Below are 16,980 nucleotides of genomic sequence, written 5' to 3'. Positions count from 1 at the left end.
CTTGTTTTGAGTTATATGGTTAAAACCATTGAAATCTGTAATAAATATATAATAAACTTTTTTTTTTTATAGATAAGGTATTGATATACAGTGTATGTATATGTGTGTATTTATTTTCAGTCAAAAGTTTAGACACATCTTCTCTTCTAGTGTTTTGTCTTTCTTTTTTTTTAACAATTGAACATTAATAGTGAGGACATCCAAATTATTCAACAACACATATCATTATTAAGTTAACCAATACGAGTTAAATAACCCAGGTTTATATTTTAAATTCTTCAAAATAGCTACTTTTTGCTATGAGGAACGCTTTGCCCCCCGTGGCATTCTCTCAGTCAGCCTTATGACGTAATCACCTGGAATGGTTTTCCATCAAATTTGAGGAGTTACCAGCGGTGACTCAAGTTTGACTAAACCATCAATAGTGGCATTAGTGGGAACCGCCATCAGGACTCATCTGTTCATCCTCTGCACATTTAACAAAGATAAAAACAAAGAATATCAAATTTGGACTCATTAGACCAAAGGACAATTTTCCACTGATCTAATGTCCATTTCTTTAGTTTTTTTTCTCAAGCAAATTTGAGACTTTATTGACTGCACAGGAAAATTGTGCTTCTGCTTGTTCTTCCAAAGTAATGGTTTCATTGCTGCAATTTGACTATGAAGGCCTGACTCATACAGTCTTTTCTGAACAGTGGATGGTAAAATATGCCTGGTAATTCATCTGCAGCAGAGGTAGCTCTTGGTCTTTCTTTGCGGGGATAGTCCTCATACTGTAAGAGCCTGTTTCATCATGGCATTTAATAGTTTCAGAGACTGCATAAAAAAATTCTTGAGATTTTTCGGATTGACTGACCTTCTTTTCTTAACGCATTGGCAGACTGTCCTTTCTATTGACTTAACTAAGAGTTTCTTGCAACAATATGGATTTGTACAGTAATTGTAGTAGCACTAATGGGGCTATTGACTTTGTACTCATCCTTTACCCTGCACGAGACAATTGATAGTCTATAGCCCATTAAGAAGGCAATAAATGTCACAAATTAACTCTTGAGATTCCACATATGTGAATTAAAAACCATGCCAAGTGACTACCTCGTGATTCTGTTAAAGGAATGCCAGGAGTTTGCAAAGTAATCATCAAAGCTAAAAAAAACTATTTTAGACAATCTAAAATATAAAACATATTTTGTCTTATTTAACACGTTTTTGTTTACTACATAATTCTGTTTGTGTTCTTTTATAGGTTAAATGTCTTCAGTATTAATGCACAATGTTGAAAATAATAAAAACAAAGAAAAAACACTGAAGGAGATGGTGTGTCAACTTTTGGCTGTTAGTATATAAACATGTATACACATATATACACACATACATACGTGTATATATATATATATATATATATATATATATATATATATATATATATATATATATATATATATATATATATATATATATATATATATATATATATATATATATATATATATATATATGGGCACATGCTTAATGAAACAAGACAGGTGAGTAACTGATTATGAAATTAAACAAATGAGCAGGCATACAGGTGTTTCCTAGTAAAGCTTAGAGTAAGCTTGTGCATGTCATATTTGTTCTCATGTTTCTAGATTTAATATCATCCACATTTAGATGTTTAGTCATTTAAATGTTTCTTTTAAATGTATGCAGCTGCTTGAAGCTGCAGGATGTGATTTGAGTTTGATGGATGTTTAAGGTCACGAGGGAATTATAGAGCCCCTAGTGGGCGTGTCGTGGAAGTGAACTTACTGATGTCATTCTAATCGCAGGGAAATGTGACAAAATCAGTTTATTATTCACTTTTGCAATTTTATAAAATCAGTTTTTGTTTAAAGTGACTATTTCTCTTTTATATATATATATATATATATATATATATATATATATATATATATATATATATACACACACACACACACACACACACACACACACACACACACACATTTTATTAACATTTATTAATTGCAACATTGGTTTTGTATTGCTGGTGCATTATGATGATGGTGATGATGAAGATGATGATGATTATGATGATGAGGAGGATTATTATTAATATTACTGTACAGCTCTTCTGTAGGTCTTGCAGGTTGGTGATATCTTCTGACATTCGCAAACATGCCTTTTAAATATCACGGCCTTTAAAATGGGTCACACGGAGCTATTAATGTCTCAGTCTTCTCCCCTTCTCACACACAGCGTCTGTGACATCCATCAAGAAACATGGGATTCTGGGAGTGGTAGTTTCATTATGAATTGCTGCTTTTGTTGGAAATAAAACACTATGCAGCTACAAATCAATTTCCATTGCTCAAAATATAAACCATTGAATGTGCTATATAAACGTCTTTCTTATTAAAGTCCCTAATATTTCTGTTTCTAGCAATTAATATTAACCCTACCCACTTATGAATATTAATGAGCTTGGTTTTAAATCAGATCAGCTGTCAGGGTTGAAGTGGTGCTGCAGTGACAGCTTTGGGCTCCAGCTGAGATCAGTTTTGTGTGTTTCCTGTGTTCGGGACTCATCCTGCATCATGTCCAAACCACTGTCCGACCATGATAGAAGGAAACAGATTTCTGTCAGAGGTCTTGCTGGTGTGGAGAATGTGACCGACTTGAAGACCAACTTCAACCGGCACCTCCATTTTACACTGGTGAAGGACAGAAATGTGGCCACTAAGAGGGATTACTACTTCGCCCTGGCGCACACAGTGAGGGATCACCTGGTAGGCAGGTGGATCAGGACCCAGCAACACTACTATGAGAAGGACCCTAAAGTAAGTAAAGTTTAGAAAATTCCCCAGGACCCCACATAGATATGTGCAGAGCTAACAGAGATATGTGCATATGTTTCTGAGCATCCAAAATATGACAATATACTAAATATATACTTGCAATGAATAAAAAAATTATTTGCACAACAATGAGATTTATTAGCTGGAAACATGTAGGTATGTGAAAAAAAGGTATAACAGGTAAGGATCCAGCTACAATGAAATATATATCGTTTAAAACCCTTCTGAAAAGTGTTTCATTGAATAGTTTAATGAATTTAATGAATTAATTTAGATAAATGAATTAGTTAATTCATCCAGCCATTCAAACATTTGTTCATTTATTTTCAGTAAGCATTTAATCCTCAGGACTGTTCTGGATTTAAAGATTATCTTGGAAACACACATGAGGCATTCTGGATGAACACACCCACACACACACACACACACACACACACACACACACACACACACACACACACACACACACACACACACACACACACACACACACACACATTCATTGGGAGACCATAAATAAAAAAAAATTGTTGAAATCATTAATTTGTAATGAAATGCATTCATTTTTAGAAAATTCAAACTTGGGTGGTTGGATGATGTTTAGAAAATAGATGCAATATAGAGTCAAGATCCTAAGATTGTGAATCTGATTTCGAAATTCATATTTGATTTCCTTAAATAATGCAGCTATGACGATACATACCGCATTTGAATATTTTGTGTTTTCTTGATACTTTGAGCACACTGTGAAAATGAGTAATTAAACTAAACACTAAAATGCAGTGAAGTGTTAAAACTCTATATATATATATATATATACACGGTAGGCAAAAAAAATGTTGATTTTGCATTTAAATCCTTAATTCAGAGTGATCATGTCCTTCATTGCTCATTCATTCAGCACCTGCTGAGTCAGCAGTGTTCATCTCTAAAATCTTGAACATTGCCCTGGAAAAGGAGAATTGCATAAAAAAAAAAAAAGTAAGCAAGGAACATTACATTTAGACTGAATAATTTTAATCCTAATCTAAAATAAAGTCAAAAGAAAGAATGCAAATTCTACCCTGACTCATAATTCTAGTTCTTGTAATCTGTACAAATCACACTCAGGTCCATTTTGTGGTCGTTCCCCTGTATAAGCAAGATCAACGTGCTGTAATAAGCTCCATTCTCTAACGTGTGCAAATGATATCACTAAGAGAAATAAATAAAAGTGTTTGCATTTCATTTTCATCTAGAAAAATAAAAGGTTATTCAAGGATCATTTCGCACTCTCGTGGCTGTCATGCGGCATGTTATTTAGTATTATTACATTTCTACAGCTCATTGGCAACACCACAGCTTTGGCTCTTCGGGGCATTTGTGTTATATTAATATGGCCGTAAATATTCATCTTTGACCTTCTCTGACCTCTTCCCTCGGCTGAAGATGATCTCCATACGGCAACTGAAGAAATCATCTTCAGCTAAAAAGAGTACATTGATCTTAATGATCACTGGGTATATTAGTGTACATTGCACACGAGCTGGCGAGGCTGGATGATGAAGCGTGGGTAATAATGACCACTGCATCATCCTGACATGGTGAAGAGCCTTCCACTCACACTGACCTCTGAGTCTTTTCGAACACACAGTTGTGCTCATGCACTATTTTATGGAGGATATGCAAACTTGTTGTCATATAGGTATTGTATAGATACGCTTGCAGTCATCGTCCTTGCCTTATAGCACAGTTTACATTTTAGAGTTGCAGTATGCAGGGCTTTTTATTTGCTAATATTCAACTAAAATGCCATCCGATGAGTTCCAATTCACATTATATTAAAATGCAGATTCAATATTGCACAGTTTTAATTTGACACTACATTCAGGACATTTTTAGTGCACAAGTCCGCTCATCTGAAACCCAATGAGCTGTTCTCTTAATGCAAATTACAGCTGACATCAAGCACATGTTCCTATTAATGTTTCCAATTTTCCAATTTGAAGTGCCACTAAGCACTTCATGTTAAATAGCTACACTGTGTTGTTGTGTTAGTGCGCTACAGCAACGTGGGCGTATTTTAGCCCAGTTAAATCTGGAATACTTCTGTGCATCTCCAGCACCTCTGACCTTCTCTGTTCACACCAAGCTCAAGGTTGCTGAAAGTTTTAGGTATCTTCACTACAAAGGTTAAAAGTCATTCACTTATTTAATGAAATGTCACCATAGGATACATCTGCTGTATGGGCTGAAATCCAGGGTGTCATGAAAACCAAGCCCAGCATAGAGGATCATATAGATTGAAGTTAAGTCTAAGGAATCTTCCAAAATTTTAACTTGAATGGCCCCTCAAACTGGGACAGTGTGCAGGCTAACAGACTTCATAACCTTTTCTCCTGACCCCAGCATGGTTATTTTTACTGCAAATAAAATGCCACTGTTATATAACACCAGTGACCTTCCTCTCCCCCTTTACACCAGTCTTAGCCCCCCGACCACAACCAACCCCCCAACACACAAACACACCCATTTATGCCAGGGTGTGTCTTCAATAGTGGAAAGAAACAACTGTGGCACATGTAAACTAGTCTTTAGATTTATCCTCCACATACTAAATATAAAATAAATACATAAATTATCCTTTAAACTAAAATATAAAAAAATACAGCCAAATATATTGTATGCCTTTTGGTATATTAAAATGTAATTGCAAATAAATTGCATTCAGTATAATGAATAATTTTAAAACAATATAATGATGATGGCATAAATATTTGAATTCATGCAGTATGCTTTTTTTTGTAAATTATGCTAAAATACATTAATACATATATAGTATGATAGTATATAATACATTTATAATTGAAGTATAATAGTGTATATAATATTTTTTTAAATATGCAGAATATAGTACATAAAGTATATATACAGTGATATTTAAAAAAAACGTGTTAACTTGCAAAGCTGGATATCCCTGATAATAGGAGTAATTTATGCTTTATATATAATTTTTATTATTATTAGCCTGTTTGCCTTGTCACATAAAAAGAATATGTATAATGTAAACGTAAATAACTCAACTGAACCAATAATCCAACCTACAAATGCCAACTACAGTGAAAGGTTCAGGAACCTATAAGAGGTCTAGTAAACTATCTGCAAACTATTACTATTGTTTACACATATGATAAACCTGATATGTGCATGTTTATACAATAATGATAAAAATAAGTGTCTAAAGATTATCGAAATTTAAAGTACTGGCTATGGGTAAGTTTATTTAATAACTAATAGTGCGTCCATTATTGTCAATAACCTTAATAATAAAAAAAAAATAATGTTTCTAATTATTTCAAATTAAATTTTCAAAAAGAAATTCAAAAATGGCTAGTCTTTTTGCTACTGTATATTTAATGTAAAGGTTTAGGTTGGTTAGCAGCATTTCTTTTAATTCAATACTGGCATTTCTACTGTTGTTTTTGCATTTTTCCACTTTGAAATTGTTTAATCCATTACTGGTCTATTATCTAGGCCTTCAAATAACCTCAAAGCATACTTCCATCATGCATTTGTTTGGGGTTTTTTATGCTCTGCAATGAGCTTCCTTGTGGTTTTCTATTGTACAGACATTATCACATGTTAGAAAATCCAGCAAAAGCTTCATCCTGGGGTTTCGTGTAGTACACTGTATGGTGCAACCCTGGCCATATACATTTTCAACAAATGGGTTTCTTTAATGTTTTGTGGTTAATTAATAGTTTTATGCTTCAAATAAATATATTTGTGTCCAAAAGTGTCAGTGGTAGCGCTAAATTATTCCTTCTCTTGTCTACTTTTTGTAGAAAATAACGAATTTATTTTGGAAAGCTGTAAGTATTCAGTAATCTGTTGTCTCAGTTTGTTCCCTATTTTATAAGGTTGCCTTCAATCACTCTAAAGATACGAGGAGACATTTGCAATTTCTGTTTTTAGTATGGCTCTTGTACTCGTTTTGCTACTAAACCAGTCATTCCCGCAATGTTACAGGAAATCTACATCACTGTTGGTTAGAAAACAAAGAAAAGGGATTGTTTTTTTAATTAGTAAACATATTTACTGCAGTTGACCATTACATACTACACAACACATTACCTTAGAGAAAGTGGACACTAAGTACTTACTAACTTAGCATGCTAGTTATAAAAAATAAACAACAGTAGTATTTATAGCTGAGCTGCACAGAATGTATGATAAACATTGCGTTAACGTTTTTTTTGTTTTGTTGCGACTCTTCAAATGTACACTATATGGACAAAGTATTGGGAGATATTGATAATTGGCTATAATAGATAATTGACTATTTGTGGTTCTCCAAATTGTTACCACAAAGTTGGAGGCACACAATTTGTATAGGATTTTTTTGGATGCAGTAGCAATATGTTTTCCCTTCACATTAACTAGTATACCCAAAACTGTTTCAGGTGCCCCATTGCACAAAACCAGCTCCAAAAAGACATAGATTATATAAATTGGAGTGGAAGATTTTGAATGGTCGGCTACAGAGCTCTGACCTCAACACCTTTGGAATGAATTAGAATACTGACTGAACCCCAGGCCACCTCACCTTAAATCAGTACCTGATTTTACCAACACCCTTGTGGCTGTGTATCTCTTTTTTTTCTCCTTAGCGTGTGTACTACCTCTCGCTGGAGTTTTACATGGGTCGTACACTGCAGAACACCATGGTGAACCTGGCCTTGGAGAACGCTTGTGATGAAGCTGTGTACCAGGTCCGCATTATTGTACAGAACTTTACGTTTGTTAACTATATTGGATGCAGTGACAGAACTGCTCTTGTTCTAGCTGGGTCTGGACATGGAGGAGCTTGAGGACATTGAAGAGGATGCAGGACTGGGAAATGGAGGCTTGGGTCGACTGGCTGGTATATACCCCCTCTCTCCATTTCATTTGTCCTTTAACAGTTCTAAAATGCCCAATTTCTTTTTTTATGGTTATAATAATGTATAGTTACAAGGATTTTAATTACATTTAAATCTCTAACGATTACATTGTTTCACTAAAGGACAATCACCAATGATAGCATCAATGATATGAGGACAAAAGCTAAAAAGCATTAAAAGTGTGTAGTTAAATGTCTTCTAATTCTGTGCCCACCCTATTCCTCTTATTCCTATAACTAGCTTGCTTCCTGGACTCTATGGCTACTCTTGGTTTAGCTTCCTATGGATATGGCATTCGCTATGAGTTTGGCATCTTCAACCAGAAAATTGCTAATGGCTGGCAGGTGAGTCAAACATTGCAAGAAATATACAGACAGGTATTATATTAAAGGATGAAAAATCACCATAAAATGTGTTGGGATTCCATGAGCCACTAAAACACCTTCAGTGAACCTGGGCAAAGGTTCTACACATCTCTGGAACTTTATGGATTGATGAGCACGTGGATCGGGGTGTAGTCTTGCTAAATAAGGCTACTCCCATCATGTGAAACTATAAAAGTGGAATTATAATGACACTATAAAAAAAGCCATTCTAAGGTAATGGGGGAAAATAAAGCATTTAATACAGATACTATCTATCTATGCCACTTTTTCCAGTACCTGTACTGGTAAGCCTAATGTCAGGTCTTTATAAGTGGCTAATAAGAAGCAGAAGCATTGTGGTGAAGACTTTGCAACTCTGATGTTCAGTCAGAATAACTTTGCATTAATTTGTAGTGACATTTTCTTGTTCCCCCTACAGCCAAATCACTGGTTTATCTATTAATTTGTCACCTCTTTGTAAACAGCATTTCATCAGGGATCTTGTCCTAATAATCACAGGACAATAAGGCTGATTGTAGCATCTTAATGACAAACAGATTGAAGAAGCCGATGATTGGCTACGCTATGGCAACCCTTGGGAGAAAGCCCGCCCTGAATACATGCGTCCGGTCCACTTCTATGGCAGGACAGAGCACCATCCAGATGGAGTCAAATGGGTTGACACTCAGGTAAGCACAGTTCTTCGTTATGTCTGAGTGTGTTTTGCAGACACGATGGAAACCATGTGATTTTTGCCGACTCATACTGGCAGGTTGTGTTGGCTTTGCCATATGACACCCCTGTGCCAGGCTACAGGAACAATGTTGTGAACACCATGAGGCTGTGGTCTGCCAAGGCGCCCTGCGAGTTCAACCTAAAAGACTGTAAGTCACACACAGATAATTGTGTTACACACCATTTTCCTTAGTTCAAATGAAACACAGATTTTCCAACTTTTTGTACCTAGTCAACATCGGTGGCTACATCCAGGCGGTGCTGGACCGCAACTTGGCCGAGAATATATCTCGAGTTCTGTATCCCAATGACAATGTGAGTTAACTTTATTTTATTTATTTATTTATTTTGTTTGTTTTGTTCATTATCATATTAACACACACACACACACACACACACACACACACACACACACAAACACACACACACCTCTTCTTTTCAGTTCTTTGAAGGAAAGGAGCTACGTCTGAAGCAGGAGTACTTTGTTGTCGCTGCTACCCTCCAGGACATCATCCGCCGCTTTAAGGCCTCCAAATTTGGCTCCAGAGAGATTGTGCGCACAGACTTCACTACTCTTCCTGATAAGGTAAAGGATTAGCACCCTTGTTCATCATTTCTTTTGCTAATGTTTTTGGAACCAGCTTTCTTGGTTAAGTCTGCAGTCCATACAGTATTTGTCTCTTGTCTACCATCAGGTGGCCATTCAGCTGAATGACACTCACCCTGCTCTTGCAATCCCTGAACTGATGAGGGTGCTATTGGATGATGAGAAGCTGACTTGGGAGAAGGTAAGAGGAATTTCTTAACTCAGAACTCTAAAGCAAGTGTAGCAGGTAAAGTAGCACCATGCATTTTGTTGTGTTGTGTTTTTAGGCCTGGGATATCACTGTGAAGACTTGTGCTTACACTAACCACACTGTCCTGCCTGAGGCTTTGGAGCGCTGGCCCATTGACCTCTTCCAGACCCTGTTACCTCGGCACCTTGAGATTATTTACGAGATCAACCGCCGCCACCTGGAGGTCAGAGAAGCACAGTTTTAGGTGTTGGAGTTTGACTCCTCTTTTTTAAAGACAAAGAGTCATTTATATCATACATATATCATACATATATCATACATAATTGTCCAAAATGTTTTATTTGATTTAATTGAAAATGCAAGTCTGTGGCAGATTTCTTTATTTCTAGGTTCATTCAGTCAGTGACATTCATGTCAGCTGATTTGAGTCTATACTGCTGACACTTCAGGCACCAGATGTCCAAACTATACATTAACAGAGTATTATGTTGGAAAAAATTTTAACTAGATGTTTTAAGGCCGTGCGTAATATTTTCATGTGTACAGCGTGTGGCCTCCATGTACCCTGGTGATATGGACCGCCTACGCCGCATGTCTCTGATTGAGGAGGAAGGAATTAAAAGGGTCAATATGGCACATATGTGCATCGTCGGCGCCCACGCAGTCAATGGTGTGGCGCAAATTCACTCAGACATCCTCATAGCTACTGTGTACGTATGACTCAGAATACACACAGACACAAAAGCATACACACACACACACACACACACACACACACACACACAGATTTATCATTTTCCACTCCACCTGATTTATATCCTTTATGAAACGTGGTCATAGGTTCAAGGACTTTTATGAGATGGACCCACACAAGTTCCAGAACAAAACCAATGGCATTACCCCTCGTCGCTGGCTTGTCATGTGCAACCCTGGCCTGGCTGAGGTTATTGCTGAGGTTAGTATTAAAAAGCACTTTTCACCCTAAACTAGCCAAGACAATACAGTTTGTTGTTTGAAGTTATCAATCAAACTCTATGTATATAAGTTTTAGTTTTACAATTCCATATTTAGACTTTGTAAGGTTGCGTCTAGGGGCTCATAAGTAAGACATATTTGCTGTCTGAGATGGCTATGTCCACTAACATTACTGCTACATGTGGATTTTTTGTTAATGTGCATAGATTACAGTAAGTTAAACCTATGCTTTTCTTTCCTTAGTACCTTAGTGGTAGTGGTACCTTTAATTTGAGGTAATCACACTTCATGTGTAACACTCAAGTTTTTTTGCAGTTCTAAAGCAATATGTGTATATGGGAGGTGGGCTGCCAGGGCGAGCAATGCTTTCTCTTCTAGTCTGAACTCTAATCTTTACTGTCAGATTCACTGAATTACGTTTTAATATATTTTTTTATATTGTATTTTTTTTTAATACATGAATTTGTATTAAATGCATGAAAAAAAATAATGCACAAAAATGCTTGGAACACCCAGGGACCTTTGATGAGGTAAATATTGCAGCTTCTGCTATGCATATATAAACATAAAAAGTTATTTGTTTGCAGAAGGACTTGGTTACAGAGTCAATTTCTTTGCTTGATTATATAGACTCATATCTTCAGCACATTTTGTCAGTAGCCACATTTTTGGCTACTGACTACAGCAGGGGTGCCCAATACGTCGATCGCGATCTACCAGTCGATCGAAAAGGTAGTGTGGGTAGATCGCTTGAAATAAAAAAATAGATATTTATTGCTGCATTTTTATAGTAGGTAGATCATTTTGACTTGGTCATTTTATAAGTAGCTCGCATGATGAAATAGTGCCCTCTAGTGGAATAACAGAGACTAACCCATACCCCTCTCCCAAAACTTATATTTTAATGACAAGACTATTGTTTGTGTGTGCTAGAAAATAGGAGAGGATTTTATCCGGGACCTGAGTCAGCTGAGGAAGCTAAGCAACTTTGTTAATGATGAGGCTTTCATTCGTGATGTTGCCAAAGTAAAACAGGTGAGTAAGACTTTGAGAAAGGATTTTCCTTTGTAGCCTTTAAATCAATGACGTGCAGGAATATTTAATTATTATTAATTATTATTCTGGCTGCAGGAGAACAAGCTGAAGTTTGCTGCCCACCTGGAAGAGCACTACAAGGTGAAGATCAATCCCAATTCTATGTTTGACATCCAGGTCAAGCGAATCCACGAGTATAAGAGACAGTTGCTCAACTGCCTGCACATTATCACTTTCTATAACCGTGAGTGCTCTTCTCTTGTTTTCCTATTTCCAAATCTATTATTCCTCTTTGCAAGCATCTATCAGTCACATGGCACATGACATTTGTTTTTAGGCATCAAGAAGGATCCCAAGAAGCAATGGACTCCCCGTACCATCATGATTGGTGGAAAGGTACAAAGAACCATAGACACTATGTAGTGCTTATGAGCTATTACACGTTATAGTGTTATCATCTGGAACTGCTGTGGAACTCAGCCAATGCTCATTGCAACAACTTCTGAAGTCTGGAGGTTGTCATTTTCAAGATTTATTTATAATCTTCTCCTGCCAGCTATACACACATGAGCAAGACAGAGAACAAGATAGGACCTCACACACACCGCACACTCACACATATGCAGAAAAGTGATAGATAGCTATCTCAGTTCATAAACAACGCTGTGAAAGCTGCTTATTGGTTGCCGTCTGCCATATTCTTTCCAATTAACACTCCTCAAGAACTCACCAAAAGTGCCAGAAGGTGCCACAGCACTTACTACAAGCATTAATATGATCGAGACACACTTATTTCTTTATCCCCATTCTCCCTCACTAAACCACACACAAAAGGCAAAAAAGGCAGTTATATGATTAAAAGAAAAAACATGACTTCCAAATTAAAACATAAAAATAATGTGTAATGGCCTAGGGATGATAAAATTTCATTATTTTATCTTTAGCTCAGGGTTGGTCAGGGTATCTGTGCATTTCGAGGACACTGGGTGGAAGTTGGAAATGCACTTTGTATAGAATGAAGTCTTTGTGTGACATACATGCATCACCACACTTTCTGGCAGTATAACATAGACAGGCCTGCGATTGGGAGGGGTGAGGGAAGTGGACATCCAGAGGGATATAGACAAGGAAAACTTCACACAACTAGGAACCCCTGAACGTGCATGAACGTAACCTGACTGTGCTCTTGTGATCTCAGGCCGCTCCAGGCTACCACACAGCCAAGATGATCATTCGTCTGATCACAGCCATCGGTGAGGTGGTCAACAACGACCCAGTGGTGGGCGACCGCCTTAAAGTCATCTTCCTAGAGAACTACCGAGTCACTCTGGCTGAAAAAGGTGTCCTATTATTTATTTAATTTATCTGAAAATGAGTTTTTGTTTTCACCCTGATTTGTGAGTGAAATGCTGAGTAATATAATGGAAAGACTTCATATATTTTGGTAAACCTTTCCTTCAGCAATTCCTGCTGCCGACCTGTCTGAGCAAATCTCCACAGCCGGCACAGAAGCTTCTGGAACGGGAAATATGAAGTTCATGCTAAACGGAGCCCTCACTATCGGTACCATGGACGGTGCCAATGTTGAGATGGCAGAAGAGGCCGGAGAGGAAAATCTTTTCATTTTTGGCATGAGAATAGATGATGTGGAGGCCATGGACAGAAAGGGGTAAGAACACAATAACAAGAGGAAGCTGGAAACATTTTCTTGGGTTTAATGAGTTAATAATGAGATTTAAGGACTGGGTGAAAGGCTGGTGATCGTAGTTGGGGACGGACTCAAATAAAATAGCAGGGTAATTCTCTATATTTTCCATGAAAAGCATTGTTTATTTAGCGTTATATATCTAGTAATTTTGATTGAGTTAAGTTTTTTAGGAAATTTAACAGGATTTTCCATCAAATATGACTGGTGCTAAAAGACAAAGCAGCCACATTGCACTATTTGAACAGAAGTCAGACATTCAGGAGATTTTTTTTTTTACATATTGACACTTTAATGTCACTTTCAAGAATGTGAAACACTCAAAGATTTTTTAGGGTAGAGTTCAACTTTGGAGATTTTACTCATTGTGTTTTTGTTAAATGTGAATTTCTCCCAAAAAAGTTATGTGATTAATCTATAATGATTAACAACTGAAAGCTTGCATGAAAATATATACATACTTAAGTAAGTATGACAGTCAGTATGAATATCTACACCGATAGGCATAACACTGATTATCTCTTCATCATGGCACCTGTTAGTGGGTGGGATATATTAAGCAGCTAGTAAACATTTTGTCCTCAATGTTGATGTGTTAGAAGCAGAAAAAATGGGCAAATGTAAACAGCGGCCAAGGCACATTGATGCACGTAGGGGGTGAAGGCTGGCCTGTTTGGTCCGATCCAACAGACGAGCTCTTGTAGCTCAAATTGCTGACTAAGTTAATGTTGTTAATGCTTGAGAGGTCAGGACTGTTTTTGGCAGCAGAAATGTAAAATATTTACTATTTATTAATACAATTAAAAAACAATATTATGTGATCATAATGTTATGCCTGGTTGGTTTATATTGAATTCTGAATACTGAAACTTTTTGTATTCTTTTATTTCTTTTTCTTCCTCGTCTTATTTGATGTACAGATATAATGCATCGGAATACTATAACCATATCCCGGAGCTGAAGCAGGCCATTGATCAGATCGCTAGTGGTTTCTTCAGTCCTAATCAGCCTGACCTCTTCAGTGGTATTGTCAATATGCTCATGCATCATGACAGGTATATTCTCACTCATCACTGTATCTGCACTGTTCGGATTTTTGGTTAAAATATGGTCCTTTCAACAAGCTTTTTAATGCAAGTGGTGTCTGCAAATTCCAGACAAATTTGTGACATATAGCATTCAACGGAAATACAGAGTGTTAGAATGATGTTAATCAATTAGCCAGTAGCTGTGCAAGGTTTTTGCAATCAGAACATTTTTAATTATTATCTTTGTGGTAAAAAATTAAGCTACTGCTTTTACATTTAACTGTAGTTTGGTATCAAAGCCAAAAGTGGTAGTAAATGTTTATCTGGTTTATATTCAAAAAGGTCACCTCAAAAGCTGTATGCATTATTCTTCCTCTGATCAAACCCCATACAGATTTAAGGTGTTTGCTGACTATGAGGACTACATCAAATGCCAAGACAAAGTCAGTGCCCTTTACAAGGTAAGTGAGCTTATTTTTACAGTGTGATTCCCATGTCCCATGTCTAGATTCTACTCATATGTCTCCCTCCTATTACCATTTTTTAAATTGTAATCTGCTTCATCAAACAGAAACCCAAAGAGTGGACCAAGAAGGTGATTTACAACATCGCTGGTTCTGGCAAGTTCTCCAGCGATCGCACCATTGCTCAGTACGCTCGTGAAATTTGGGGAGTAGAACCTAGTTTGGAAAAGCTCCCTGCTCCTGATGACCTGAAATAAATCACACTGGCTGCCTAAGCCAAAGCCTGAGCCCAAATCCGACTCTTACCCAACACCAGCACTTCATGAGTCTTTAAAAGCAGTCTATAAACCAGATTTGTTTCAGAATAAATTTAGTTAAGTCTGTTTGTTTTTTTTGTTCTCCAATGTGGTCTAACATGATCATGCCTTGCTTCCTTACACACACACACACACACACACACACACAAACACACACAAACAGACACAAACATACACAGGGACTCTGGAAGATTTATAGAGTCTATACTTACTCTATAGTAAGCTACATACAAGTTTATACGTATGAGTGAGTCTACCTGGAAAACTACTATTTGCAATAAATATTTTTCACCTGAAATATGTTTTTGTAACAAAAAAGTCTTTAAACACACTGGCAAGGTCTCACTGGCTAGTTTTGGACTAGTATCAGGGGTATGCCATGCATTTAAAACATCTAGTTTCACCGTGGGGTGAGTCTTTAACCAATAAAGACAGCTTAATGAGATAAACTGATCCTTTTATATCAGTGATGTTTGTTCTCACCACTCTACAGCCTTATTAATAAATAAATTATATAACCACACAGTGTCAGTTTTGTATATACAGTGTATTAGGAATGCAACCCACTTTGTATAGAAATTATGAATTCTTTATGACGGGATCAATAAACTATAAGCTTTTATTTTTACACAGCTAGAAATGAAGCTCAAGATCCAAGTCCATATTCAGTAAAAGTACAGTGGTAGCTCAGTGGTTAAGGCTCTGGGTTACTGATGGAAAGATCAAGCCATAGTATTGCCAAGCTGCCACTCTTGGGCTCTAGGGGTGCTGTCTTCTGTCTGACCCAGAATTCCCAACATTGCTGGGATATGCAAAAAATATTTTACGTACTGCAATGGACAAGTAAAAAAAATTTATTCTATTAACATAATTCACTGCCTTTACACCATTCAGTCATTCATCTTTAGTAACTTGTTCATCATGCACTACGTTGGCCTATTATTTGAAATTCTAAAAAAAATAAAATAGAAATAGAAAAGCTTTTAGTGCTGCTAGATCAGCATATTTCTCTATCCTCATAAAATAATAAGCATAATCCTAGATTTTTATTCACCACTGTAGCAAAATTAACAGAAAATAAAAGTACTGCAGTAACATGCACACCATCAATAGGTAGTAATGATTTCCTAAACTTTTTTAATAATAAAGATGAAAACATCAAGCAAGTCTGTTTCTTTAAACAGATAATTCCAATCAAACCGGTTCTACGAATAATAAACTCTTCATCAGCACTGGTTATGTACCTAAATCCTTCAAACTGGTAGTTATCAACCCCCTAATTAAGAACGTTACCTTGACTTTAAGGTGGTAAATGACCTGTTATTGGCCTCTGATCAGGGTTATGTCTCCTTAATTGTTTTGCTCGACCTTAGTGCAACTTTTGACACTACTGATAATACTATCCTGCTTGCCTAACTGGAGAATGTTGTTGTAATAAAGGGAACAGCTCTCTCCTAGCTCAGGTCTTATTTGACTGATTGCTATCAGTTTGTTGATGTAAATGGTGAGTTTTCCACACTGTCTGAGGTAATGTTTGGTGTTCCGCAAGGATCTATCTTAGGCCCACTGCTTTTATCTTTATATATGCTGCCTCTGGGTGAAATTATACACAAACATGGTATTCGCTTTCATTGCTATGCTGATAATACACAGTTGTATATTTCAGCAAAGCCAGATGAGAGAGATCAGATTTAAAATGTTGAGGAGTGTGAAAAGAACTTAGACAGTGAAGGCTTGATAACTTCCTCCTGCCCAACTCAGATAAGGCGGAAGTACTTTTACAAGACCACATGC

General features: G+C 36.7%; 1 protein-coding gene across 1 annotated transcript; it reads left to right on the top strand.

Moving 5' to 3' along the window:
* Positions 1 to 2,510: 2,510 nt before the first annotated feature.
* Positions 2,511 to 15,481, top strand: pygma (phosphorylase, glycogen, muscle A). The gene is made up of 20 exons (XM_046867071.1): positions 2,511 to 2,825; positions 7,493 to 7,594; positions 7,668 to 7,746; positions 8,006 to 8,109; positions 8,688 to 8,819; positions 8,903 to 9,014; positions 9,098 to 9,180; positions 9,308 to 9,451; positions 9,561 to 9,653; positions 9,739 to 9,885; positions 10,209 to 10,372; positions 10,503 to 10,617; positions 11,571 to 11,672; positions 11,769 to 11,916; positions 12,010 to 12,068; positions 12,871 to 13,012; positions 13,134 to 13,341; positions 14,298 to 14,432; positions 14,800 to 14,866; positions 14,977 to 15,481. Exons 1-20 carry the CDS (start codon positions 2,583 to 2,585, stop codon positions 15,124 to 15,126), a joined length of 2,529 nt encoding a protein of 842 aa, XP_046723027.1. The 5' UTR covers positions 2,511 to 2,582; the 3' UTR covers positions 15,127 to 15,481.
* The last annotated feature ends 1,499 nt before the right edge of the window (positions 15,482 to 16,980 follow it).

This window comes from Silurus meridionalis, chromosome 15 (genome assembly GCF_014805685.1).
Source record: "Silurus meridionalis isolate SWU-2019-XX chromosome 15, ASM1480568v1, whole genome shotgun sequence".
NCBI lineage: Eukaryota > Metazoa > Chordata > Actinopteri > Siluriformes > Siluridae > Silurus > Silurus meridionalis.
The sequence above is the reverse complement of the archived record's forward strand: the minus strand, read 5'-3'. Positions and strand labels throughout refer to the sequence as shown.